At 36.2% G+C, this 25,663-nt stretch overlaps 1 protein-coding gene across 1 annotated transcript in view; it reads right to left on the reverse strand.

The window, feature by feature from the left end:
* LOC104526098 (mirror-image polydactyly gene 1 protein) overlaps positions 1-25,663 on the reverse strand; it is a gene marked incomplete at both ends in the record, with an annotated part of 91,150 nt that overhangs the window by 39,891 nt on the left and 25,596 nt on the right. Inside the window, one exon of the mRNA XM_010169455.1 lies at positions 6,590-6,697. Within this exon, the coding sequence (XP_010167757.1) occupies positions 6,590-6,697 (108 nt within the window). The remainder of the gene's footprint in view (positions 1-6,589; positions 6,698-25,663) is intronic.

Below are 25,663 nucleotides of genomic sequence, written 5' to 3' on the forward strand. Positions count from 1 at the left end.
AGCAAAGGCTCTGTTCAATGCAATTAAAATTGCAACTGTATCTGCTCAGTCTGATAAAGTGCCTAGGAAGCAGCAACTGAAGAAAAATGTGCATTCTTATCCACATCCAGATTGTCAGCAGCATGGTCCAAGTTTTACTAGGTCTTTTATTTCCACCTCTACTATGTTATTTAAAGTAATTCAACCTTTCAAACTTCAACAAACTTCCACTCTAAAAATTAATAGTGATCATGTGCTTTATAACAAGTTTTACTGACAGGGTAGCAAATTTGTCTCTCACATTGCTCAGACATTTAAATGAGGGCACATACTGCTGTAGAGTGTAAGGAACTCATTGTGGCTTTCTACAACCTGAACTGGACAACTCTTCTGAAAGCAGAAAAGTGGTGCCCTTCTTAGGAGAAGAAACTGAACTACTGAAACTGCTCTTGCACAAAGTTAGAGAATGCAGCTGCCTAACTTACACAAGGACAAATCAGTAGAGGAAGTTATTGGAAGAACTGCATGAAGAACCTTTTGGGATGAGTCGTAACAACGTATTACTTACTGGACACAACCTCCAAGAAGCCTGTTAACTATTTCCATTGCTCCTGAAATGTTCCCATAGTTTCAGAAATATAGATATAGATCACAAGTAAATGTAAGGTCACAGTGCATCTCCTCACACTGAGCAGCAGATCTGCAATCTACTTCTCTTCTACTTTCGATACGAAGCTGACATCCCAGTCTCCAAACATACCTATAAATTCATTTGCATATGTGTTAGCAGTCTCTGTTATAGGTAGCAGCACGACATCCAAAATGAAAAGCGTGATTACTTTAGAGTTAACTCCATAGAGTGAGCTCTCAAGCTGAGCTTACACAGGTTGATATTCTGTCAGACACAGAGGGAACAGTGCATACTGGTCAGAGGAATTCATAGCAAAATGTGAGAGAAATGGGTGGATTGTCCAACATATGAATACTGCTGAGTTGCTTCACTGAAAAAAACCCAGCCACTCTGAAGTAAGCACAGTATTTTAAAGCATCTTTTAACAAACAATAACACCATACCAACAAGTAGATCAATAGCAAGTTTTAAACTCTTTGCAGACTATTATCTACTTACTTTGTAGCTAGAAACTGGAGAAAGGTGTAACATCTACCTCAACCGTGCATAACATAGCTATTCATCTATTAACTATAAAATACTGGCAATCAGCAGCTGGTTTCTACCACACACACAGCACTGCAGCCAACAACAGTGCAACAGTCAAAATGGCTGAAGTTGACAGAGCCGTGTTCTGGATGTGGCTGGGACTCACCACGTTCAAAACATGTTCATTTCTAATAAATCAACCTGACCTCTGTTGCCTCATGTAAAATGACGATGAAAGTATTGAAAGGCTTTTCTCTAAGAGTTTTCTAGGATTGCAGAATCACAGAATGGTTTGGGTTGGGACCTTAAAGCTCACCCAGTTCCAACCCCCCTGCCACGAGCAGGGACACCTTCCACTAGACCAGGTTGCTCAAAGCCTCACCCAGTCTGGCCTTGAACACTTCCAGACGCAATTTATAACTACAGTAAAATGTAAAAATTGTATGCTCAACTGGAATTTAAATAGAAGAGATGAGACTGGAATCTCTCAGCTTCCCACCACTGGTTCAAGGCAAGTTTTCCTGGATTACAGGACATTTCAAAAGCTTGTGGCTCTGTCAGAAACAAATCAGAGGCTTTATAGCCATAAACCAGGTCTAAACTCATTAAAATGAGACTCTGAAACTTCAACTCTGAAGCTCTAAACATAAAAAAAATTGTTAGAATTAGTTAATTTTTGCAGATAAGGGCCCCAGTTCCTGTGTTCTGAAAAAAGCACTTTATTCCATAGGCGGTATTATGTGTCTAAATAGTGTGACTACTCCATGCTTTTCAACAGCAGCAACCATTCTGAACTTCATGTCAAAGCTTTTCTTAATTTGTTTTAAACTCTTATGACATCGGATTCTCCTGGGATCATGTTCTTCATGGATGATACGTTGACTAGTCAGCTGGATTTGTTTTTGAGGTTGGCACTGTCAAGCAGATATGGAAAAATGGTTTCTACTCTAAGAAACTGGGAAATTCTGGGGATCCAAAGAGAGCTTAATATAATTTATGACAGGCATCAGGGAGTACTTAAATTAAGTCTTCAAAAGTGGCTTTTTCATAGGCATTATCACTGGAACAACTACCAAGCTACTATGCATGGATGATTTCTTGCCCTTGACACAATAATTCTATGTCACCAGAAATCGGATGACATCAGCTACAATCACTTTATGACACTACTGTAGACAAATTTCTGACAGGTACTTCAGGCCACTTTCTTGCCTCTGACTCTAAATTCTTAAAACCATGGAAGCACATAGGATGAATTCTACAGAAAATCACAACTAAAAAGAATGATTATTCATAAAAATATAACAAAACAAGCCAATCATAACCAGTTTAACTTCTTAACAGCTCTGAAGAGATTAATAACCTTTACAAGTTTTGATGACATCATACTTGGATGGAGTGAACTCATTCAGTCACTAAAGGGCACCTGACCTGTGTATCATCATGAAACAGCCCTCCTCTCCATTTTGAGAGTTTGGCTTGGAAGTAATAGTAGTATGTCTCTCTGGCCTTTAAAGCAGATTAATAGCACCTAATTAAAAATTACGAAATAAATCAGGCCTATGAAAAAAAGTCACCTCTCCCTATGTTTCATTCAAATCCAGTTAAACATTTTTTATAAATTTTAACATTAAGTTATTTGTTTCAAAAGACTTATTTCCTGCTCTTCAGCTGAGTAAAGAGGCTATTCACCCTGGCAAAATCTTTATATTTCCTTAGGAAAATGTATTACTTAAAACTGTGCATTTAAAAATACACACTAACAAAATACAAAGCTAACAACAATAAAATGATGTACAAAAATATTTGAATACTAATGAAAAAATAGCAATTCTTCCACTTTGCTATGTTTAATTGAATCAGCTATTTTAGGGTATTGTGGCAATACATTTATCAGAATCAGTAGAGACCAAATGTTAATTATGAAGGCCAAGCACAAATGAATAATCTTACGTATAGACCCTGACACATTAGAACTGCAAAGCACTCTGCAGATCTTATTTTATGAAAATGTACTAAGAGCACAAACGTATAGGCCCTTAGGAAGCAATTATCCCTAAAAGATTTATCTATAATTCAATCCAAAATATTATAAGAGATTTTTAAAAATGGTTTCACAAAGAAGAGGATTATTTTACTTTAACTGTGGAAATAGGGGCCCATATTCTTCTCTGAATGACCTCTGTGCAGTTGTGGGCATTGCTTGGAGGAAATTTTAAATTTGCCTTTTCGTTCAATTAATACTATCCTCTATGACCAATAAGAATATTATAAAAATTAGGAATACCAGTTTGGCATTGTGGGAGTGAATAGCCCACATAAAGAATGTTTTATGCAATTAATACATTAAATTTGGAAATTTTAAATCACATACCACTAATATGTATGACAGAGATTAGTTAAGAGCTATTTTACAAAGATGTGCAGATGTTAATAGTGCACAATAAGATGACACAGTATAGGTCTGTACAGCATGCCTTATGTGTCCTTTGTTTTATTTGTCACATGATCCTCAGGTGTGACTTGGGATCTAAAAGTGTTTTTTTTAAAAAAAAAGTATGCAAAAGTGCTTACACCATCTTTGTGACCTCCAGATCCTGGATCTGGCCAATTTACTGCCACCACACCTCTCCCACAGTTGCAATCTGTCTCTCTGCTCCTCTGCCTCACTCAGGTGTCTATGGGTGCTACTGCCTCAAAAGAAGGGTAGCAGTAGCCCTGTGAGCTAATGTAACTAAAAATAAAGCTGAAAGCTTGCAGCTTATCTTACCTATTAGACCATACCATCAGTGGAATGAAACAGGTTTCTTGTGTACTGGTCATCCTTAATCTAGCTGATCCCAATTACTGGATTTTTATCCAGTTAAGACTTCAAGTATCCTTGCACCACATCTGATGTTTACAACACTTCTGGTATTCCCTGAAGAAAATCTAAAGCAGATCAAATTCCTCACCTGCCACCTATCACCAGGATACATCTTTTGCCAAACTGAATCAGACAATGTTAATTAAGTTTAAGAGAGTATGGAAAATCAAAGATTTAAAAAAAACCCCAAAAAACCCTTTCTTAACAGAAACTGTCCTGGATAGACACAGAAGGAATACCTGAACTCCTTCCAGAGGTGTTTACATCTGAATTAGTAGTACATAGTGCAGTTCCCAGTTTGCACATGGAGGTGGTTAAAGTAAATGTAGTTCTCTAGATCATGGCAAAAATAAAAATAGTTGTGTTGACATTTAAGCCTGCACCACAGAGACAAATGGCCTGTCCTGTTTCTCTGAAAATGGTCAGATGCCCACAGGGTGATCTGCAACAGAGAGGAGACAGGACGGGATTCTTGGGTCTGTACATGCACTCTGCGTGTAGCACTTACGACAGCTACTGAGCACGTACAAGAGGCAGGAGGCAGCAGCTAAGAACAAGACGGTTTCACAGGCTAAGTGTGTGCCAAGACCCCACAGTGGGTTCGTTACCTGTCAGAGGGCTCTGGCTGGGTATTTCTCTGGCAGTGAGCTCTGCTGCTGATAGCAGCAGGAGCCCCTCAGTCAGCCACACCAGGCCCAGAGCACTGGTCAAACCCATTTCCAAAGCAGTTGCTGACACAACTTTCATCCCTACCAGCCATTCCAGATTTTCTAGGCTGTACCTACACTAAAAATGGGTGATAAGCTTTTAATTTACATGAGTGCTTAGGATGCATGTTCATATGCTGTGCATCAAAGCTAACTACTATCACCAGTATTTTATAGGGGCATTTTAAACTTTTCAAGGTCAAGGATTCAATTTGACCCATCAGCCTTTTAAAAAGTACTCCCATGGACCTTTCCTTATTGTAGGCAACACTAATATGAACTATGACAAACTCTACAGAGGTACAATATTAAAAAAAAGTTGAACTTTGCAAAAAAATTGAAAAGCATTCCTCTTTTCCTCCCCAGACTCTCATCGCTAAAAGACTATGACCAATTAACCTCTAACTTTGAAAAATCAAATGCCTGTGACAGTCAGAAATTAAATTCTTTAAAAATTAGGTGCTAGGAGAGTAATATCAGGCTTAGAATGAAATCCTAGTAACACTCTGAACTATTAAGTCACATCTTATTCTGAAAATATAATTATTCTGTAAGCATTATGTCAGACAATATTAAATGTAAAAAGTGTAGTTTCAATAAAACATTTCTGTTTTCTTATAGAAAGACTGTGCATAATATTTTCAGTGACACAGAAAAAACAAGTCAGCACGTAAATAATGAAAAAAATACTATATTCAGTAAGTAGCACGCACAGCAAGTGCTAACTTTTAGTGATACCAGAGTCAATATTATTATTGTGGTCAGAAACAGCTCTGAATGTTTATGATCTCTAGTTATAGTCATCTGAGGATGGATTGCTTACAGTATTGCACACTTGATTTTGTAATATTCACCACAGATTCTGATGGCAATTATAAGCCCCCTGGCATATACAGCATTTGTGTGGCATACAGTCTCTCTCTCTTTATTCATTATACTTTTTTTTTAACTGCAAAATGTCAAACACCACAAGGATTTACCCTAGTTCCTATACTTTGCATCAATCAGGTTGTTGCATGAATTAAAAAAAAAATAAAAAAAATAGTAGGCAGAGGAAAATCTGCCTATAAATGTGATATGTTTGGATCTTACTGCCTAAATCAAACACAGTTTTAAAACAACAACACAGTATCAACAGAGTAACTTCTGTATTTATATTATCTCTCCATTACGCAAAAAAGAGATTTTTAAAAAAATAGCGGTTGAATAGGTGTGCAGGATGCTTGCACGTCTTACCTGGCAGTCTCTTATTCTGGCTGGCGGTGAGATAGCGGCTTATGTAGCCATCAATTCCACTGACGTTACAATTTCCCTTTCTCAAAGCAGCAATAACCTGTCACTTTACACTGTCCTTTCTCTGACCCTCTCCCGCCTCTCTGCTCATTTTTATTCTTATTGACAAGACTTATTATTCCTCCTCCCAATTCCAACTAGCTACCCTTTTGCAAATAGTAGTATCAACTATGTGGTCACTAGTAGTATAGGTCAACAATGTTATTAATACAGCACACACTGCTGGGAACAGATCAAACAGCCATGCTTTAAAATATTAGGTTTGCAAAGGTACCATGAGGCAAATAGTTGCAGTTTTCTTCACGTTATAAAATGTAATATTGCAAGGACAGACCTCAAGAATTTAGTGTTAATTATCAGCCCAATAATTTGGAGGATATGTTATTTTTTTTCTTGTTGTTTTCATAGACAAAATAAAATAAAACCATAACAGAAGGGTGCTGTATTTGTGTTTAAAGAAGGGGTTGTTGGCAAACACCATAGCTCACTTCTGCCGAAATGTACACAACTGATATATGCAGCCCAGAAAGCTGGCACCAGGGGCTTACAACCTTAATTTGCCTGCAAGAAGAAATGGAGATTTACCTTCAGAGCACGTTCTTGATTGTTTTCAGCAGTCAGATGTCTCGTGTTGTTTGCTGAAGTCTGGTTCTGCTCTTTCAGATGATGAAGCTCCTGCTCTAGCCGTTTGCACTGCAACGAGGAAAGAATCCCATTAAGTAGAGGAGTGTGGGCATATTTTTTTCCAACAAGCCAAACGAATTAACGTAAATAACCCCATCGCCATTTCTGCAGTAGTGAAAGCATCAGACAAAAGCAAGTTAAATTCCCAGACCAGTACTAGAGCTATGTTTTTCAAGTGTGCATCATTATTCAGTTTCTTCCTGGTCCAATTTTATGCCAAAAAAAGCTAAGTTTAGTATCAGATAAAGACTTTTGCAGAATGTTTTAAAAAGTCTTAAAAATGTCAGATTGAATTTCTGCTCCTAGTTATGCCAATATAAGGCTAGATTTTGGCTTTTATGTATTAAGTAAGTGGATATAAAGGAAGCAAAAGAAAGACCCTCCTCCCAAATCCAGGACCCAGCCTTTTATTAGAAAGGATACATGTAGTTTTTATATTTGTATTTTTCAGGCAAAGAGATTACTCTAAATTCCAAACACACACCACATCTTGAAAGAAAATAAGTTTTAAGATTGCTTTGTTTAAATATTTAACTTAATGACAAAGAAAGAAAAATTTAACATTTGTTACTGTGTGCATACACATGTATACTTACTGCTGTCAGCCGAACATCTATTTTACAGATTAAAGATATGCAAACTGTGAGTTAAAATATATTTCACTGTTTTTTATGGCAACTGTAAGACCTCTTGCCCAGTTACCTTGGTTTGAAAGAGTAATCAGTTGTCAGCAGTCAACAATTAGTTGCCATAAGACAACACTATCTTATGAAAAGAACACTGTTTTACAAAAAAAGCAAAACAAAACAGATGTAGTAGTGGGAAGACACAGGGGAACAACAGTCAGAACTAGGGAAAAACACAGTATTAGCAGGAACATTTTAAAACAGTATATTGCAAGTAGTTTGGGTATCACCACCAAAACCCTAAACTGATAGAATCTGTTAGAATAAAAGACAACTGATAAAAACTATTTTAATAAATAGTTTCTGAAAACACTAGTAAGAAAGGAATGAGGATGGAGATATAAAGCCCATGTAAGCACTGCTGTCTCAAATGAAAGACCTGGAAACATCAGTTTCTTGTGCTGAGTGACTGTGGAAGATGCAGAACTGAGCTTCCCAAGTGTACAAACTCTATTTCCTGAGCAATTCAGTATGTAGGACAATGAAGCACGGCTCATGTCAACTCTAAAAAAAGAACAACTATGAAACAGAAAGTTGTAGGACTGCAAAAATTATAACTGAGTTCTAAATAAAATAAGGAACAGTAAAAGATCTAGAGACAGAAATTTTAAAGACATACCAAAACATACAATTCTTAAACACAAAATAAATCCTTAACAATGTACTGCACATCAGGAATATAATCCAGCATGATTCAATCTTATATTTGAGTAAGTTTCAAATAAGTGTAGGTGTCCAACAGTACTATTAAAAAAATCAATTCACATTTTCATGTGAATTTTATTTAATTTCTTCTGTTAGAAATCTGGGCCCATTTCTAATAGGATTACTTATTTTAAAGGCAGCCAATCTCTCTGGCCTAGTGCATTCTCTCAGAGTCTGTTGTAAAGTTCCTTAATGCACAGTTTCACTTTTATTGCAAGAAAAGGACAAAAAGAGACTTTACCATAAAATAGGGAAATACAGAAAAAACATTAAGATACACTTGATTGCAAATATTTTTACAGACTTGAGGCATTTAATGTCTATGTTTACCTCTCTCACACAGACTAAAAAAAAAAAAAAATCACAAATCACAGAATCGCAGCTGTAATTCTTTTTCCATGTCCAGCATGAAAATTACGTGCCTTCAGACATGTAAGTGCTAAAAAAACTATTGAGGAGCTAAACCCAGATTATGCAGGTTTTTTCTCTAGCGTACATGATCTAAACACCATTTAAAAAAATAAAATGAATCTACTACTTCACACATTACTGTGACACTTTACACATTACATGGTGTAAGATCAGCAGGCCTCTCACTTTTCTGCTTTGTGAACACTCTTCTTCAAAAGAGTGCTTTGGAATTCCCAGTTTCATAACAGCACAGGTTTCTTACAGTAAATATTATTTAAAAAGCTAAAATCTCAATCGACCTTTAAAATATGAATTTATATTAATGCTATTCTCCTGATTCCAAAAGAGAAATGGAAATATGCTAAGAGCAAAACCTAGCCAGAGGAGCATACGGAAAAAACATCTTGATGTACATGGCAGGTTGCACAACTAAGGACGTGGGTGCAATCTTATTCTGTTCTCCACTCCTGTGATGACAGGACAGTGAAATAAACAGCAGCAGTGTGACTCTACTATCATGCAGCATATAAAGCATGTACAATAAAGATGCAACACAAGTAACATAAAATGGATGTACCTCCCTATCAAGTCAACCTTGACATGATTACATTTAAATTAATCTTGGTAGCATTTTGTAATTAATCTTCAATTTCATTTCCACTAAGTATGTTGACATCTGAAAAAACCCAGGAATATTCAATCTCCATACTGCTTGAATCCACTTTGAGGGGTATCACTGAAAGAAATGGTGATCTAATTTGACCTTTGCATATAAGTGTCTTAATAAGTTGAAAACAATGTATGAACAGAAGATGTTCTGAATTATCAGTCAAAATCTATTTATTTCTATCTGTTTAGGAAGTAAATGACTTAATTAACCTGTTTGTGAAGGTATTACAATACTCTTCAATGGCAACATTGTGTACATATTACTAAAATTTTATACTCTACAACACTTTGATACCTGAATTACTTTTAAAACATTATAGCATTCCAAAAGCAAACACACTTTTTCAACAAGAACATATGAAATTTCTGTGTAATCTTGCTGTAAAAAAAAAAAGTTTTAAAAATAGAATTTAAAACAATGCAGACCTTCTATTTATTTGAGCCAACATTTTTTGAATTCTGTGTCATTGGTAGTTAGTAAGGTCCAGTAAAAATAGATGTTCTTTAAAAGAACATGTGTTTTTATTGGTTCACTCCAGGGCTCTAAAATGCCAACAGCTGCAAGTAAGAAACTGGATTTCCTTCTAAAAACATATATAAAAATACTTTTTGGAGCACAGTGAAGAGAAGGCATCGTCCAATTCAGTACTGGTAAAAAGTAAATGTTGGATGTATCCTTTTAAGAAAACTGAAAGCTAAAGGAAGTGTTTCATTTTAAATATTATAAATAAGAATGTCTAAATCCTGTTATGCCAAGTTTGGGAAAATTCATATTTGGGAAGTCTTCAAACAGAATCCTCTTAAAGTCAGAGACAAAATATTTTTTGCAACACAGGTTGCCTAAACAACCGATCTGAGGTGTAACTGTGCGTGTAAATGGCAGTTCCTGTGAGTTTAACACTTTATGAAAGACAAGCTGCTAATTGAGAAAACTGCTTCTTTATGTCAGTTACTTTGAGTACATCAAGGAATATGAGAGTAGCATAGATGCATGTCAAAGAGAATATGCCTTGATTAGAATGCTAAGGACTTTGCTAAGTAGAGGATATTAAAGTCTCACAAATGGTACAATGTCATTTTGTAAAGGTTTCACACAAACAGTCCACCAAGAATTAGCTTCATCATGTGGTCTGTTGTATGCATTCAGAATTTTTGAGCCAGAGAGGCAATACTGAAGATACAAAAAAACCCCCAAACCAACCAACCCCAAAAACCCAACCAGAAAAAGGTTTCCTCTCTTCTTTAAAACCTTTGCATTTGTTCTCCTCTCTGAATATATTTCCCTCAAAAAGTCTCCTACCTTAGCTAGCCTCATTCAGGTGGTAACATACTCGTAAGACAGTGAACCTCTGTAAGCCTATTGCAAGTGCTCCTTGAGCAACCATCAGTACCCAACTGCACTGTTTTCACTACATCATCCATTCCCAGCAACAGGTACTCAATCGTCTCTTTAACCATATTTCCATAATACACTGCGCTCTTCTAAATGCACTCAGTCTTTCCAAACAAATACCCCTGTACCCAGCACAGGATATATCACAAGCAGCTACGCCACAATATGAAAAGCAAAGCAGGTAACATACCGAAAGGATAAGAAGAGATTCAGACAGGAAAGAAAGGATAGACAGCAAGTACACCTGTTCTTCCCTCCCATCTTCTAATTTAAACCATTAGGCAACTGGTGAGCCTTTTTAAACTAGCATCAGCTAACAAGATTAAGCAGAAGGAGGATGTTTGTGAGAGGCACCAGTTCAATCCCTGAGCAGGTGTTGACCCCTTTCAGTGACTATCCAGGTGTGAGGGTTGAGAATGCCACAGGGAAAATCCAGATAAACTGCAAAAAGGAGAACCTGTTGAAGAGGACACTGACGGAGAAGTCAAGAAGTGGACCAGGAGAATACCACTGAGGAAAGTCCTTGAGGTTCACCCAGAAAGAGACTGTTAAAAGATGGTCCTAGTTCCAGTTACACAAAAGGAATAAAGAAGGTTTACAATGAATTGAGTGTTTCAGAAGATAGAAAAATCAATGCAGATAACCACTTAATAGTGTTTGGCCTTTACTAGAAAATGAGGTTGCATTAACATATCAAACATAACTTTAGCACTTGTATAAACAAATCATCTTTAACAAGCTGTCAGCTTTTCACCATTTTCTTCTTCAACTTGTACCTATAACATGTTAATATGTTGTTATGGTGCCTGCCATGTCTACACAGATTGATGAGTTATTTTTTGATTGTTACTTAATATGATTCTTCGGTGAAGTGTTCTGAAAGTCAAAGGTACAGACATTACACACGAGTAAAGAAAAATTTGCAAGTCATTGGAAAAGTAACATTAGTAGGAACAAAGGCGGAATACAGCAAAGCACTGACATCGAGCAGAGCAACCCCCTGCCCCCAACCATTTGGTCCCTATGCAGTTTGTTTATATGAAGACAACACCCATCCCCAGACGCCTCATGCAGAGTGTATTTAACTCTGAGCTACTCAGGTCAATCAGACTGCTCATATGCTTTCAAAGAGACATAAATGTCTTGCTACACCAAGGTCCCTTGCTCTGATCTCACTGAACTAGCTCCTAATGTCTGGTGCATTACTCATTTTGTATTTCAGCGCAGATTTGACCCAGAGAAAAGGTACTGTAACACTCCTTGGCTGAGGAAGCGACAGCTAAAGCTGATTATAACAGAAAACCGTAACACTTCTTCACTACAAATACAGTCTTGGTGGCTACTTAATCCTGTTACATCTATATTTGCTTTTAATATTACTATATAGCATACATCATCTTGCATTAAAAGGAATCCAAACTGACCCCTCCTGAACTTATGGCAATATGCTAGGGGAAAAAAAGAGTCAACACATTATGCCATTTATATGCCAGGAGAAAAAAGAATTGATTTGTCTCTGTTAATACAGATATGAGGGTCAAAGTCTAATGAGACAAATGTAGTAGGACTAAGATGAAGCCAAATTCTGAACAAAGTTATTTCCTGAATACTGAATTACATTTGATTGTCTCATCCAATTAGTAGATATAAAAGATAGTATTTTATGAAAATACTATCTCATTGAGTCCTTATCAAAACCTGCAATGTTTATAACATTAAGAATCAGCACTGGCATAAACACAAAAGACTCCACTGATGAGATTGCTGAAAAAAGGCTGGTATGGCAATGTGCTTGCCATGTTCTTGTACTCTTCCTGAAGCCTAGACTATTGACTGAGTGGGGTCAGGGGGTAGTCTGATCTGATCCCATCCAGTCAGTTTTATGTCGTCTCCATATTTAATAATCTATTTAATAATAGATCTTGTACATAATCACAGCTTCCCACAAATAGCTTCATTCTACCATTAAATTTAAGGTAACATTTTCATTTAAGTCAGACAAAAATCAAAAGTGAGTGCTTAGTCACTTACCATGGATCAGCTGGTGCATAATTACTTGATTGCATTATGAGGACCTTAACTTTAAACAGTGAGTACTCTATCACATTCTGTGGAATTTTATGCATGAAGATGTTGCTCACCTGGGATCTCAATTACTGAAGTAGTGAGAAATGAAAATAACCTAGTTCCTACTGAATAACTTGGGAAAATGGTTTATGTCCTCCAAATTATGGGAAAGTAGGAACTGAATGGCAGAAGAACTATTTTTGAACATGCATTTTTTCCTTGATGCATTTTAATCAAAATGCTCATCAGTCAAGTAAATGAGACACCGTATCTTGATGGAATATGCACAAATACTATTAAAATATGATTTTATAGGGTTACCAAGATCCTTCTGCTACACAGCATAATACTGCACATACATTTTGAAATTAGTTAACCATATTCACTGCAACAAACAACTGAAGTACAAATAATTATTCTAGAAACCAAACTTGAAAAAGATGAAGAAATATGGCTACTTTTTCACCTGTTATATTTTTAAGTCATCGCCTGTGGAAACATTAATACAATAAACAACATGTGAAGCAAACAAAACCAATTCAACTGAATCTTCTCTTAGTTTATTATTTTGTTCACCTTTTTTACTGCATTTATAATGATCTGCATTTCAGAGTAGCTCCCAGCTCAAAGATGCCGAATGGAATGCAAGTGGTCTCAGTTTGACAGCCCTTCTCTCCCCCTCCCCTCTTTTTTTTTTGTTTTTTAACAGTCTGCCCCTTGTCCCAAATTCATCATGATTTCTGGAGAGGCAAACATCTTGCGCCACTTGGATGCTGCACAACTCCTTCCTTTGCAGACAAAAATAATATGAAAGTCATCCAGTCAAAACACAAACCAACCTTTGGTGTCACTGTGAATTATGTACTTTGAACTGCAGATGTTTGGAAGCACTTATATTTATATAAATAGATTTTATCCTTTTTCTTCTAAAATAATAATTTTAAAAGAAATACATGAGTTCCTACGTAATAATCACCAGAAGGATTTTTCCATTAAATTATAATTTTGAATTAAGGCTTTCTAACCTCTGAAGAAAAAACTTTTCTTCAAAGTTCTGGCAAATCATCAACAAATGTGTTTAAATGATTATTTATACAATGCCCAGCAGCTTAGAACTACTGGGATTTCAAGAAAGAAAAGTGCTTTTGTAGAGCTTAGGCCTCAGAAGCATATGCATCTTTAAAAATGTATATTCTACTAATAAGAGAAACACTTAAATGTAAACAACCTTTTTTTTTTTTTTTTCAGCAGTTCAAGGGTGTCTTGTTTCATGAGAAGCCACAAAAAGAAATGCATCAAAATATAAATGAAACATTTTTGTCTTCCTTGTCATTATGAGCCAGTTGGAATCTGCAGCATTAAGGGAGATAATATGCTGTATACATGACTTGGTTTCCTCCTACCATTCCTTTCTCTTTCTATTTCTGAACATTTCAAAATGCAGCAAAACAAGCTTTCATTTCTTTTCATTTGAACAGTTAAAGGAACTGTAAGCGCACAGAAAGACATTCAGAAAATTCAGATGATAAAGTTTAACTGTTTCCACTCTTCATGTTAACAATCCTTGCAAGTGCAGCTATTCAACAGCACTGAGTAGCCCTATGATACTCACCCACCCAACTCCATTCTCTATATATTCTTACAGTTCCTTTCAGTGATGACATTTCAAAGATCAAGACAAGTTTGATCTACTCCTCAAAGAGCTCAGCACACACAGACTTTCCTAATCAACGACATTATAAAAAATGTGCAAGAGGAAAAAGAGAAAGGAAAACCTAATGTTCTCGAGCTACATGCAATTCACAGGTCACTCAAGCAGGGTTTCTGTGCTGGCTGTGCCACTGGACTACCACAGCTTGGCCAACAGACTCTTGATCTGCAGGAGGAAACTTAAAAGCAGGAGCTGCTGAAGCCACACAACTGGGGTCACCTTCACAGTTTCCTGTACCCATGCATGTAAGTTACCAATCTTACCTCACCACTGATCCCTTCTTTATTAGTTGTTTCTAATCAGAACGTAAGTCCAAGTAACCTGGAATCAAACATTTATTCATGAGGCTGTACTGGGTCTGAAATTAAGCAAAAATGCATTCAACTAACCTAAGAGCATTTTTTTCCTAATTGCCTGTCATATATAAATAAGTGACTTATGTTTTACATGGACATCACATTATTAATTCCAGTTTTTAATTTCATGCCTGTAAGTCTAAATAATATATAAACTAAGCACGTAAGCTGATGAGTAGTATGCAAGGTTAGCATGCTTGCTCACATTCACGCCTCACTGCAGAGTTGTAGAAACACTAGAAACTGACACAGTACAATGAACATCATAGTTCACATGTCAGTGCATTACACTCAAAAGCAAAGGAAATTACCAATACTCACAAATAATTCAGCAAATGGAAAATACTAATTAAAATTTTATGATAAGAGGGAAAGACCATTCAAGAGTCAAGACTGCTTTTGAAAGCAATGACAAAAAAATTTTAAAAAGTAAATCTTTATTAGCTAATTTTTATATTGCCAAATAAAGGTAAGTACAGTAATACTTAGACTGGGATCAGTTTTACTTTCAGTGCATGACAGCAATTCCAGCATACAGATTCAAGAGATTATTTCAGAGTAGAAACTTCTGCACTGAAAATAATTCAGAGTAAATAATCTCAACATCATTAAAAGTGTTTAAAGAATAAAATTATACAAGACTAAAGAGGTCTTGTAATAAATCTGCCACTAAAGCAGGGCATGTATTAGTATATTACTTACAAGAGAACCAGGACTGAAATACCCTACTGACTACCTGCAATAATTCCTATCCTGGTTGAGCAGTAAGTAGTACTGCAAGAAAGGTCCCAAAGAAGCCAGTCAGAACAGGTGAATATTAAAATAGTATTCTGATCTTCTTTTATTTATGCACTTAGTACCCATTTTCCAAGTCAATGCAACTCCCACATACTCATTTACATGCTATCTTACAAGGAAGCTTTGGTCATTCTAAAATCCAGTGCTAACTACTGCGCAATTCATTAGCACACTGAGCTGTAACACTACTAAATGGGCTACTTCAGTCACAATACTTGGTAAACACAGATAACCTAATATACCACTCATTTTTTTTGTCTTCAGTTGGATAGGAACAGACTCCTCAGTAGCCAACCACCTCTTCATTACATGGGCTCAGAAAACAATCACATTTTATTCCTGCAGATTTGTAGATCCTACACATGTTCCAACATGGAAATATAATCACAGAATGGTTGAGGTTGAAAGGGACCTCTGAAGGTTATCTTTCCCAATTCTCCTGCTCAAGAAGGCCACCTAAAGCCAGTTGCCCAGGACTGTCTAGATGGATTTTTAATATCTCTAATGAGGGAGACTATAAAAAGACTATAAAATACCATGTATTCCCAGTAAAAGGAAGGAACACAAATTTCAGAAAGCCATTAACTTTATTTTTTACTGGTTATTTTACTTTTTTGTTGTATTTCTCCTCCTTTGTTGTTGAAAGGAGGAAACACAAGTCTTCCCTCTCCAGTTTCTTTAGTCTCTCCCTCCTTCAAATGCCACATCTTTCCTCCTTTCTTTTGCACAGCAGAATGTACACATACTCTAATTCTCAATTCTCATCTTGGCCTAAGGTCCATTCCACTGCACTGTCTCATTTTTGTCTACATTTCGCTTCACCTTGTTCCTATAAATATTCTCTTTATTACGTGATTCTTCTCAGTAACTGTTCTTTAATTATACAAGTGTTTAGCAACGTTATAACTCTTGATAAACATTGACTAATCACTTTTTCCAACACTTAAATGAAGTTAGTAATTAGGACTTTCTTGTTTTATGGGATGAGAAATTAGCACAGAAAGTTTAAGAAGCTTACTCAACCGGTAAGATCATGTCAGAACTGGGATTACTACACACAAAACTTTTGCTCTACAGACTCGACTAAATGATATGGAGATATTGCTTCCTGTAGCCATGTGTTTTGCTGGCTCCTCAGAAGAGTAGTCAGTTCCATCACAACCAGATGGCCCGTGGCCAAGAGACAGCTTGTCAAACATCTGACACAACACACCATGACAGATAGCTGGTAATTGCTTTTGTTTAAAGCCTTTACCCCACCTCCAGTTAATAACCTGCCGTGTTGGTACTCAAAAAGTACATATAGAATGGAGGTTGTGAAAGTGTGAAAAGTGTATGAAAAGAAAAAATTTCAGACAGAAACATTCGCAGCCTGATGTCCCAACGAGATCTAGACATAGGAATCTGATTCTCAGATATATTCAAGGCACTCAGCTGCTGACAGAGGTATGTTTTTAGAAAGTGTAACCTTGTTTAACTGAATGTAATCAATACTAGTTGACAAGAAAGTAAAATTTGGTAAATAATCTGTCATTCTAATGAGCTAGTTTTCAAATAATCTTCAATGGATTTTCTTAAAATCCATATGCAAACACGACTATTGCCTAAACGTTAAGTTGGCATTTACTGCACAAAAGGACAAGAATACTTCTGGTCCATTTTTAAATATCATCACATTATTTGAGAAAACAGTATCATGGATCACTGTATAGATGACACAGTTTTTTAATAACTTTATTCAGATATTGCAACCATGGGATTGCAGGTGTTCCTTGTAGTACACACTATCTGTTTGTCCTGATAAATACTGTACTCTCAATTGAGCCATCACTTAAGTGGCAGTTCTTCAGTTTTTTTTGTGCAATGCATTCTCCCAAAACTTCTTTAAATGTGTAATAAAAGCTACTTTAAACTAGAGTTTATAACAACCTAAAACAGCTAACTAGGTAGGTGAAAGCACAAAGCTCTACAGATATGTCAGTGACAAGAAACGCTTTCTGAATAAATGACCTGAAGCAACATGCTTCTCTAGGAAACTTTGATACTAGAGGTCACAACTATCTGAAAGCAATATTAATATCAGTGTTTTAACAGTCTGAGAATAAGTGTGAAAAATGAAGTAACTAATTATAAATCTTCAAATGTTATTGTGAAATCAGTTTCTTTCTCAACAACACAGAGATCTAGGTAACAACAAATATATAAAATGTATATTTCAGACATCTTTTCAAATTTTCTCATATGCACTGAAAAGTGGAATAAAAATATTTTTTTTTAAAAATCAACAAATTAATCAGCTTTGCACAAGTTTAAAATGAATCATAAATAGAAAAGACACCCCACAAACAAATATTTAAGAAAGTAAACAAAAGCTCTGCAAAACTAAAACAAAAGCACACATTTAGAAATTATGTATTGCTCAGCTTCAGTAATACTAAGAAATGTCTGCATTATTTTGGTACATGAATAAGACTTTTCAAATATTAAGTAGTAGCTGAATCTGAAGATTTTACCTCTGTTTACGGGGACTGATGTGACTAACTATCCAAATAAATGCACGCTTCTCAAGAGGATTGACCATGCAGCTTTGAATTAACAGCCACCTAAAAGATTTCAGGTAAATTCCTGAAAAGCAGAAATGCTTAAACCTAAAATCAGCCGCCTTTGACATGTGCAATTACCAACATTGCCCTCATCCAACTCAAAGCTTCCTAGCAATTCCATCCCTCACTTGTAGAGGGCAGGACACCCTAAGCAGAAAAAAAATAAGAAAAACACAAAGACAGAAGAATGTTATGACAACTTCTGAAAGCAAAGTGATGGGCCTGCCTGCCAAAACAAACAAAACGGGTAAATGCATGACTACTGCTGAGAAGTGTCTGGATACCATAGAAGACAACACACACGACATAAAGAGAACATGTAACGAGCCACACAGCTGCTGGCTAGCTCTACAGTAGAAAGCAGGCTAGTATGAATATTTAGCACAAGGGATTAACAAGGATTTTGCTGTTTCTTCTGGGAGGCTGGCACTGGATGATTTCATTTTCACAGTGAGATTTTCAAGACTAGTTTTGCAGATTGAGATTCAGTTAAAAGTCCTAACATTTTGATTATGAAAGGGACCTCAAGCAGTGAGTCTGAAAAAATGCTTGCAGAATGAGAAAGAATGCTTTGTCTGAAAGGTACAGAAGACGAAGGAGGTAAACTCACAGAGGGGGCTGGTGTTCACTCCTGTCCTGAATACACCCCAGCAGAGCACTTTCAGGCAAAAAAGAGTGAAATTTATTGTTTCCTAATGTTGCTGGGATCTGTAATACAATCTCTGTCTGAGGTATGTAATTCGTCATCATGATTACAACATGATTTTGAAAACTTACCTGTGGTTGACAAGTTATCTCATGAGACAACTAGGAGCAAAGTGTTCACAGCTGTTCTGATGCAGAGCTTTACTCTGTTTTTTAGGTTTTATCTAAACTTTGGTAATACTTCTGCAGATAGCAGAGAAAGGTGTTACAGTTAATTAATAAATAAGCAACTCAGCGTAAGTGAAAGATGACCAGTAACTGCAGGAGAACTTTGGTTAATAAACTTAGATTTACATGTTTATAGCTGCTAATTCATTAACTAGAGGTAATGTTAAAATTCCCTTCTCTCTCAAAATATAGTTATCAACAATATAAAGTATACATTCAGAAACTTTACTGTCGATTACTCTGCATCAGTTCCTTACACCAATGAAATATCCTGTAGTTAGCCACTTGTATTCTGGATTTCTGATAACTCCAGAATTGCAAAAAGTTGTCATACTTTTATGATTTAATACTGTTCTTCATCCATAATAATTTTTTTTTGTTATAGCTAAAAGTATGGTACTTTTTACACAATCACAGCTTCTTAAAGGGCCTTTAAGTATTTCTACATATTTGAATTGTGTAATTTAAAAAAGTATTTTCAATACAACTATAAACCAGAATATATTTTGTGCTGACTGTGTATACCTACAGCATACTCAACGATAAATATCTTAAAAGCACTACTGAAAAGAATGACAACAAACCATTAACATCAGAAGGCATTAATAAGTTTCCTGACAACAGCATCTTACAATCACATGCAGACCACATGCAACAGGAAAGCCTGTCCTTCGTTTGCAATAGAGGGTAACGGAAGCAAAAATTTTCTTGTTGTCAAGCAACTCAGCTTGAAAAATAATTAACGGTGAATAAACAGAACGTGGAAAAGAGGGTAAATCCCAGATACTCACCATCTGAAGCACGAAACAGTAAAGCCATACAACAAACAAATGTAGGCATACTTGATGAACAAGACATAGGTAAGTTAATTCTACTGTGAAATCTTTCTTTTATAAAGAGAATATTGATAGGTTTTCTTGTTCCACTTCTTTCGCCAAAATAACTTCATCAAGCCTGAGGACTTCCAGAAACTGATTAATGGCTTCATGACCAAAAAGAAGGTCACAATGTCCAGAACAAAGCAAGAGATAAAACTGCTGTTATGGTAATTGTCACTTGTTCATTTAAATACAATTAAAAATTCTAGAAAGAAATTTAAGTATCAAAAATGCTTATTAAGTTCTATATTTCAGTCACAATCATCTACTATTCTGTTTAAAATGAGTAATCAGCTTATCATCATTACAATAATTTTTCCTTAGAACCTCTGTTACTACCAGATCTAAACTCCCTTACTTACCACCTCTCTTTACCACTTAACGCACATGTTGAATCATAAGGATGACTGTGGAGGGTATTGCAATGCTAGAAGACAGGTCAGTATTTCAATTTAGGGATTGTGGGGAAAAAAAATCAAGTCAACAAAAAGCAGCTTTATTCATTCTTAGCTCCATGCCTCATAATATTCTTAGTCAACTACTGATGTTGTGGTAGTGGCATGATCAGCAATATAGTTTGGCTGCTATTCTCTGAAGACATCTCCAATACCCAATTAAATCCAAACTTTACATTGTGTGTATTCTTTTATTTGTGATCTATGCTACTAGTTTGAAACCTATTTCTCCATGAAGGAAAATGTTCATTTATGTCTTGTAGACAGGTCCAAAATCTTCACCAGAAAAGCCTGCACATAAATTAATATAATAATTTTTAAAGTAAAAAGGTTGAATACAAATGTACTTTAATATCTTCTCCAAGAACACTGATAGCTTTTACTTCCCTTTAGCTATTTCTTTTATTTTTTTAAATAAATCTGATTCTCCTTCTTGAAGTAAGCTCATTTTTATCCTTAATTTCTTGTAATACACTAGCAGACCTTTAATGTAACTAATTTAAAAAATATTTTCTTGGATTAAATGGATTTTTTCAATTTCTATACTTATAAATATAACAAAGCTTTGAACTTTTATCTAAAGATCTCAATGATTCAGAAATTTTCACTGAAGAAACAATTTGCAGTCTACTTTGCACTGGGAATGCAATTTGTAATTTCTCTCACCTGTCTCTCTACTTCTTTGTAGTGCTTTGTTGTGCACCATGGAGTGTATCTGACAACATGAACTGGATTCCTTTTTTGATTAAAGCAAACTCAAAGATGTGCTTCAGGAATGTACCCAGTGCATTTGGACACAAATGAGTCTTCAGTTCATAGGACTTGACTACAGCTAGTCCCAAGTAAAACAAAGCCAAAACAAAAAAATGCAACACACACACACACTCACACACTGAAACATGTTAATGAGGATGTCAGATGCTGAGAACAATTTCATACTCCAGATTCATTCCTATTTGTTCACACTACTTGCTAATACAGACGTAATCAACCACAAAGTTGCAACTGTGAACATTCAAGAAGTGGCAAGTGGGAAAAAGCAAGGAGGAAAATGAACACACAGGTCACCATATTAACCTTTTCAGACTCCACACTGAATACAAATATGAAACACAAAAATCTTATTTGCCACCTATGAAAAGAATTTTTATGCAAACTCATCTGGGTATCAAAAATAAAGTATTTTTGCACGAGTTCTTAAAAAGTTGCCTAAGAAATACAGCGTTTAATATGAAACACACATTATTTTTTAAAAAATTTTAAGAAAATGTTATCCAACAGGTAAGCAAACTGAAATCTGATTCAACACTCAGTACTCAACTTGAAACTGTGAAGTGTTAAGTACCATGGAAAACTTACTTTAGGTACCTCTTCAATAGTTCGGGTACCTATAGAACTTACTTCAAGCACAGGGATTCAGTCTCTTCTTCAGAGGGAATACTATTCGAATTCTGCTTGTATCACATTGGAAATTTCCTCTGTGGGTTGTTGCTACTGAAACAGGTGATCAATAAGCATACAAACCATCTCTCCTCTCTTTCATTCTAGGGTTTTGACATTAAATATTTAAATTAATTCTAGAAATTGGTTTGGAAGTCTAAGCTGTGTGAACCTAGAGCTTAGCACCACAATAGATGAGTCAAATAGCAATTAATCAAACAAGCTTGCATGCAAATTTACTGTCATTTTCAAAGTGGTGAGGAGTTTCTAGGTACTGAAGAAAAGATGAATGTTCAACTGGAAATTCATTAAAGTTTACAATTAAAGACACAAAGCTTGATCATGCCCTCAAATACTATGTAGACATGTATTTTCTGAATTCCGCACAATGCACTGTTTGCAGAGGAACAACAGGTGATTTAACAATGCAAACAATGATGTGTCTCAGGGCATCGTTCAGCCAAAACCTTATGCCAGTAAAAAGAAGAAATGTAGTACCAATTAAAAATTTGCTTCAGAAGTTCAAAAAGACAAACTGTAATCCCTCTCTTCAAGGAAACACTATATTAACATTTACATATTTACTCATACTTAGCATTCATAGACTAAATACAGAAGTTTGGTATAAGAGCTCCTTAGGGTAATTTCCTTTGGATCCTCTTCTCCCTCCCACCAGCGACCTACCAGCTGAACTGCACTCCTAGCTGTGAGAAGCATTAACTCAAAAACTACAAGGTCTCATGCAACCAAAGCCTTGCTGAAGTCAAACTAAGGAATAAGCCGCAAAATACCCGCTTTCACTGGTGAAATTCTGACTCCAGTGAAATCAAAGGGAGCTTCATTCCCTACGGACAGATACCTGCCTACAGAGAAACCACAACCTCTGCTACATCAGTGCAAGAGACCAACTGACACGATGTGTATGTCCCCAAATGTTATATCATCCTGTCTGAACATTCTGCCTCTCCTCAGCTTTCTGAATGCCTTGAGAACTGTATTTACATACAGTGATCAAAGAAAACAAAACACTATGACAAAAGATTAAACAGGTGTTATTCTTTTGGGGAACGTTCTACACAAATCAGAAAACCCAACGTAAGACATCAAGAGGATTCCATTTGGCCAGTTTCCTCTCTATTTCAGTCTCCAGTGGACTAAAACTCCTACTTCAGAAGCAAATAATACTTCACACATCTCCTGAATATAGACAAATATTTAACTGAGTACTCCCCTGGAAAATATTCATGCTCCAGCTAGCACAAATATCTGAGGTAGAGTCAGAGCATATCTAATTGTCTCAGAAAGTAAAGAATTATAATTTTTCAGGTTGGGTTTGCTTTTACAAAAAGTAAGCAGCCAAGTAGGGAAGAACCTGCACTTTTGTAAGATGCAAAAGGTTCTTGATGCTTTTGAGGCATCATACCCAATAGTTTTACTCCATGCTTCCCAACTACAGCGCAGGCACTATCTCTGTTTGGTTTTCTAAAAATCCTGTAATTGGCAAGATTCACTTGAGAAGCGGTGAAGAAAACACAGATTTAACCATGTTCAGTATAATATGGACTTCCTGAAACATGGATTTAGTCAAACTTTCACAGGATTATCTTATTTAGCTACACAGGAAATGAAATGTGACATTATAAAGTGCTGTTCCAGTACAACACAATCAAATGGAAAACTAATATTAATGATCACAACATTTGCTTGTACAACTTGGCTTTTTATGATCTTTCTTCAGGTTCCCTTTTACTCAGCATTACCTCCAAAGTAGAGATGTCTGTGAGGTTTACCTGAAGCCACTGATGTGAATACCAATAAAACTGACAACCATCTGAACTCTTGTTTCTTGTCTCCCTGCAGTCACAGTGCAACTTTTAATGTTAAATCTCACTACTTTTTTTTAATATATTCTACATTTTATTCCATATCCCTATTGCTTTCTCTCAGGACTTGGACTAAATTTGCAGAGTAAAAGGAAGCATCTGACAGACAGCTCATCTCTCTCTGTTTAACCATCCTGCTGGGAAGTAATTTCCCTTTGCCCATTCATCTGTTACCTCTCAGAGAAAAGCACTGCAAATGAGGGCAACAGGAACTTGCTGTTGCCTGCCCAAAGGAAACCAGCCATAAGAGTGAACTAGCATGGTGCTTAGATCCTCAGATTACAATAAACATCCCCTTTACCTTCACTTCCCTCCCCAAATAAGCCCTTGACCAAAATCACTAGTACTCCACAGCAGCTGCCTGGTTCACAAATAACTGTGAATACAGTGTCCAACATTTTATTTTCCTGTTCCCAAATATCAGTGGCAAAAGGGAAAAGGTAGCATGGAAAGCATCCTGGCAGAGCAGCTAAGAGGACACTGTCAAATGTGCTCCTGCCAACCAAGAACTAGATCGGTATCCTTAACCAGGAAGTGTCAAAGGGGACCAAAACACAGAGCTGCTAATTCAAATTACTAAAAACAACCTCCCAGACTGTGGTTTGAGTTGCAAACGGATTACTTCTGTCCTAAGATAAGAGAGTTATGACGCATTGTAACCTGTCACCTGAGTATTCCCCAACTAACGCCCCAAGATCTGTAAGTAATATTTTTTTCATTTACATATGCTTTTGTTGTTTTTACACTTCAGACAGCTCTCAGGGTTATTACTTCAAAAGACCTGTTCACTCATGTGTGCTGAGAATGCCTTAATACTCTGTGAATCACAGATAACACAGAGCTCTACACCTTATTTGGTGTAAAAGGAGGGAAATTGCTTGAGGAGAACATAAAAAAAGAAGTTAGCAAGAAGCTGGCTTATTGTACAGACATTTATCATTTATTAGTCATTAGTCGAAACTGATAATGATGGGCAGTCAAGCATACTGCTTCTCATCTTTGTTTTCAACGATGATAAAGTGCTGCCTGCTGCCAAACAGTGCCTCAAAATGGAGAAAGGTACTCCAACTTGCTTCAGATGAGCAACTGGGTGCATGCCAATTATTTACATGAACAGTCATAAGCATGTTCCTGCACAGCAGGATGTGATCAAACTATTCAAAGCTGTAAAACCAGGTTTGCTTGCCAGTTATGTTATTGCTTCAAGATCAGTGTATTACAGAGGCTACTTTGCCAGCCATGAATCCACTGTTTTCCCTTAGCAACAAATTCTACACCTTTACTATTGAAAACTCTGCATAGAACTGACTGTTCACAATGAAAAAAAAAAACATTTACAGACTGAAAGTTAGGACTGAAAACATATCAAACACACGATCTCCTGAACTATAAGTCACCTCTTATTTAGCTTTAAAAAAAAACTTCCTTCAAGCTGTGCCAATTAAAAGGTCCTCTTTCTTTTCTAAACCAGAAGAAAAGTAATTGTAATGACTTACTCAAGTCCTCAACTTCAGCTGCCAACCCTGTAATCATATTAACATTCCTGTCGATAAGGTGTGATATGGTTAATAGGTAGTTGCTAGTTTGAGACATTGCACTGTATTGCCTCCTGCTGGAAATCACTTCTCTAAAGTATTTTATGAAGATCACACAATGTGACTATGCCATATGTAAATTTTATTTAATTTCTGTCACTAATTGGATTACCCAAGCAAGAAAGATTTTTGAAGAAAGGCAGAGCTGTGGTACAACCAACTGGACAAATAAGGTTTTTCCTTGAACAGGTTAAGACAAAACAACCTTACAGCAAAGAAACTGATGTTTTATTTCTCATGACAGTCAGCATCTTTCTCCATTTTCCTTTCAGAGGATCAGTCATAAACCAGACTCAAGCTCCCCAGTATAACACAATATCTGTTCACTAACAAACATATCTTAGCAAATACAACCAAACAGTTGAGTTTGTTTTTTTAAGGGGGTTGGTACAGGAGAAGATGGATGTCAATGTTTAGCCACGCTTTACTTGTTTGTTTTCTATTCACTTGAA

The sequence above is a fragment of the Antrostomus carolinensis genome, unplaced genomic scaffold (genome assembly GCF_000700745.2).
Source record: "Antrostomus carolinensis isolate BGI_N321 unplaced genomic scaffold, ASM70074v2 scaffold15906, whole genome shotgun sequence".
Lineage (NCBI taxonomy): Eukaryota > Metazoa > Chordata > Aves > Caprimulgiformes > Caprimulgidae > Antrostomus > Antrostomus carolinensis.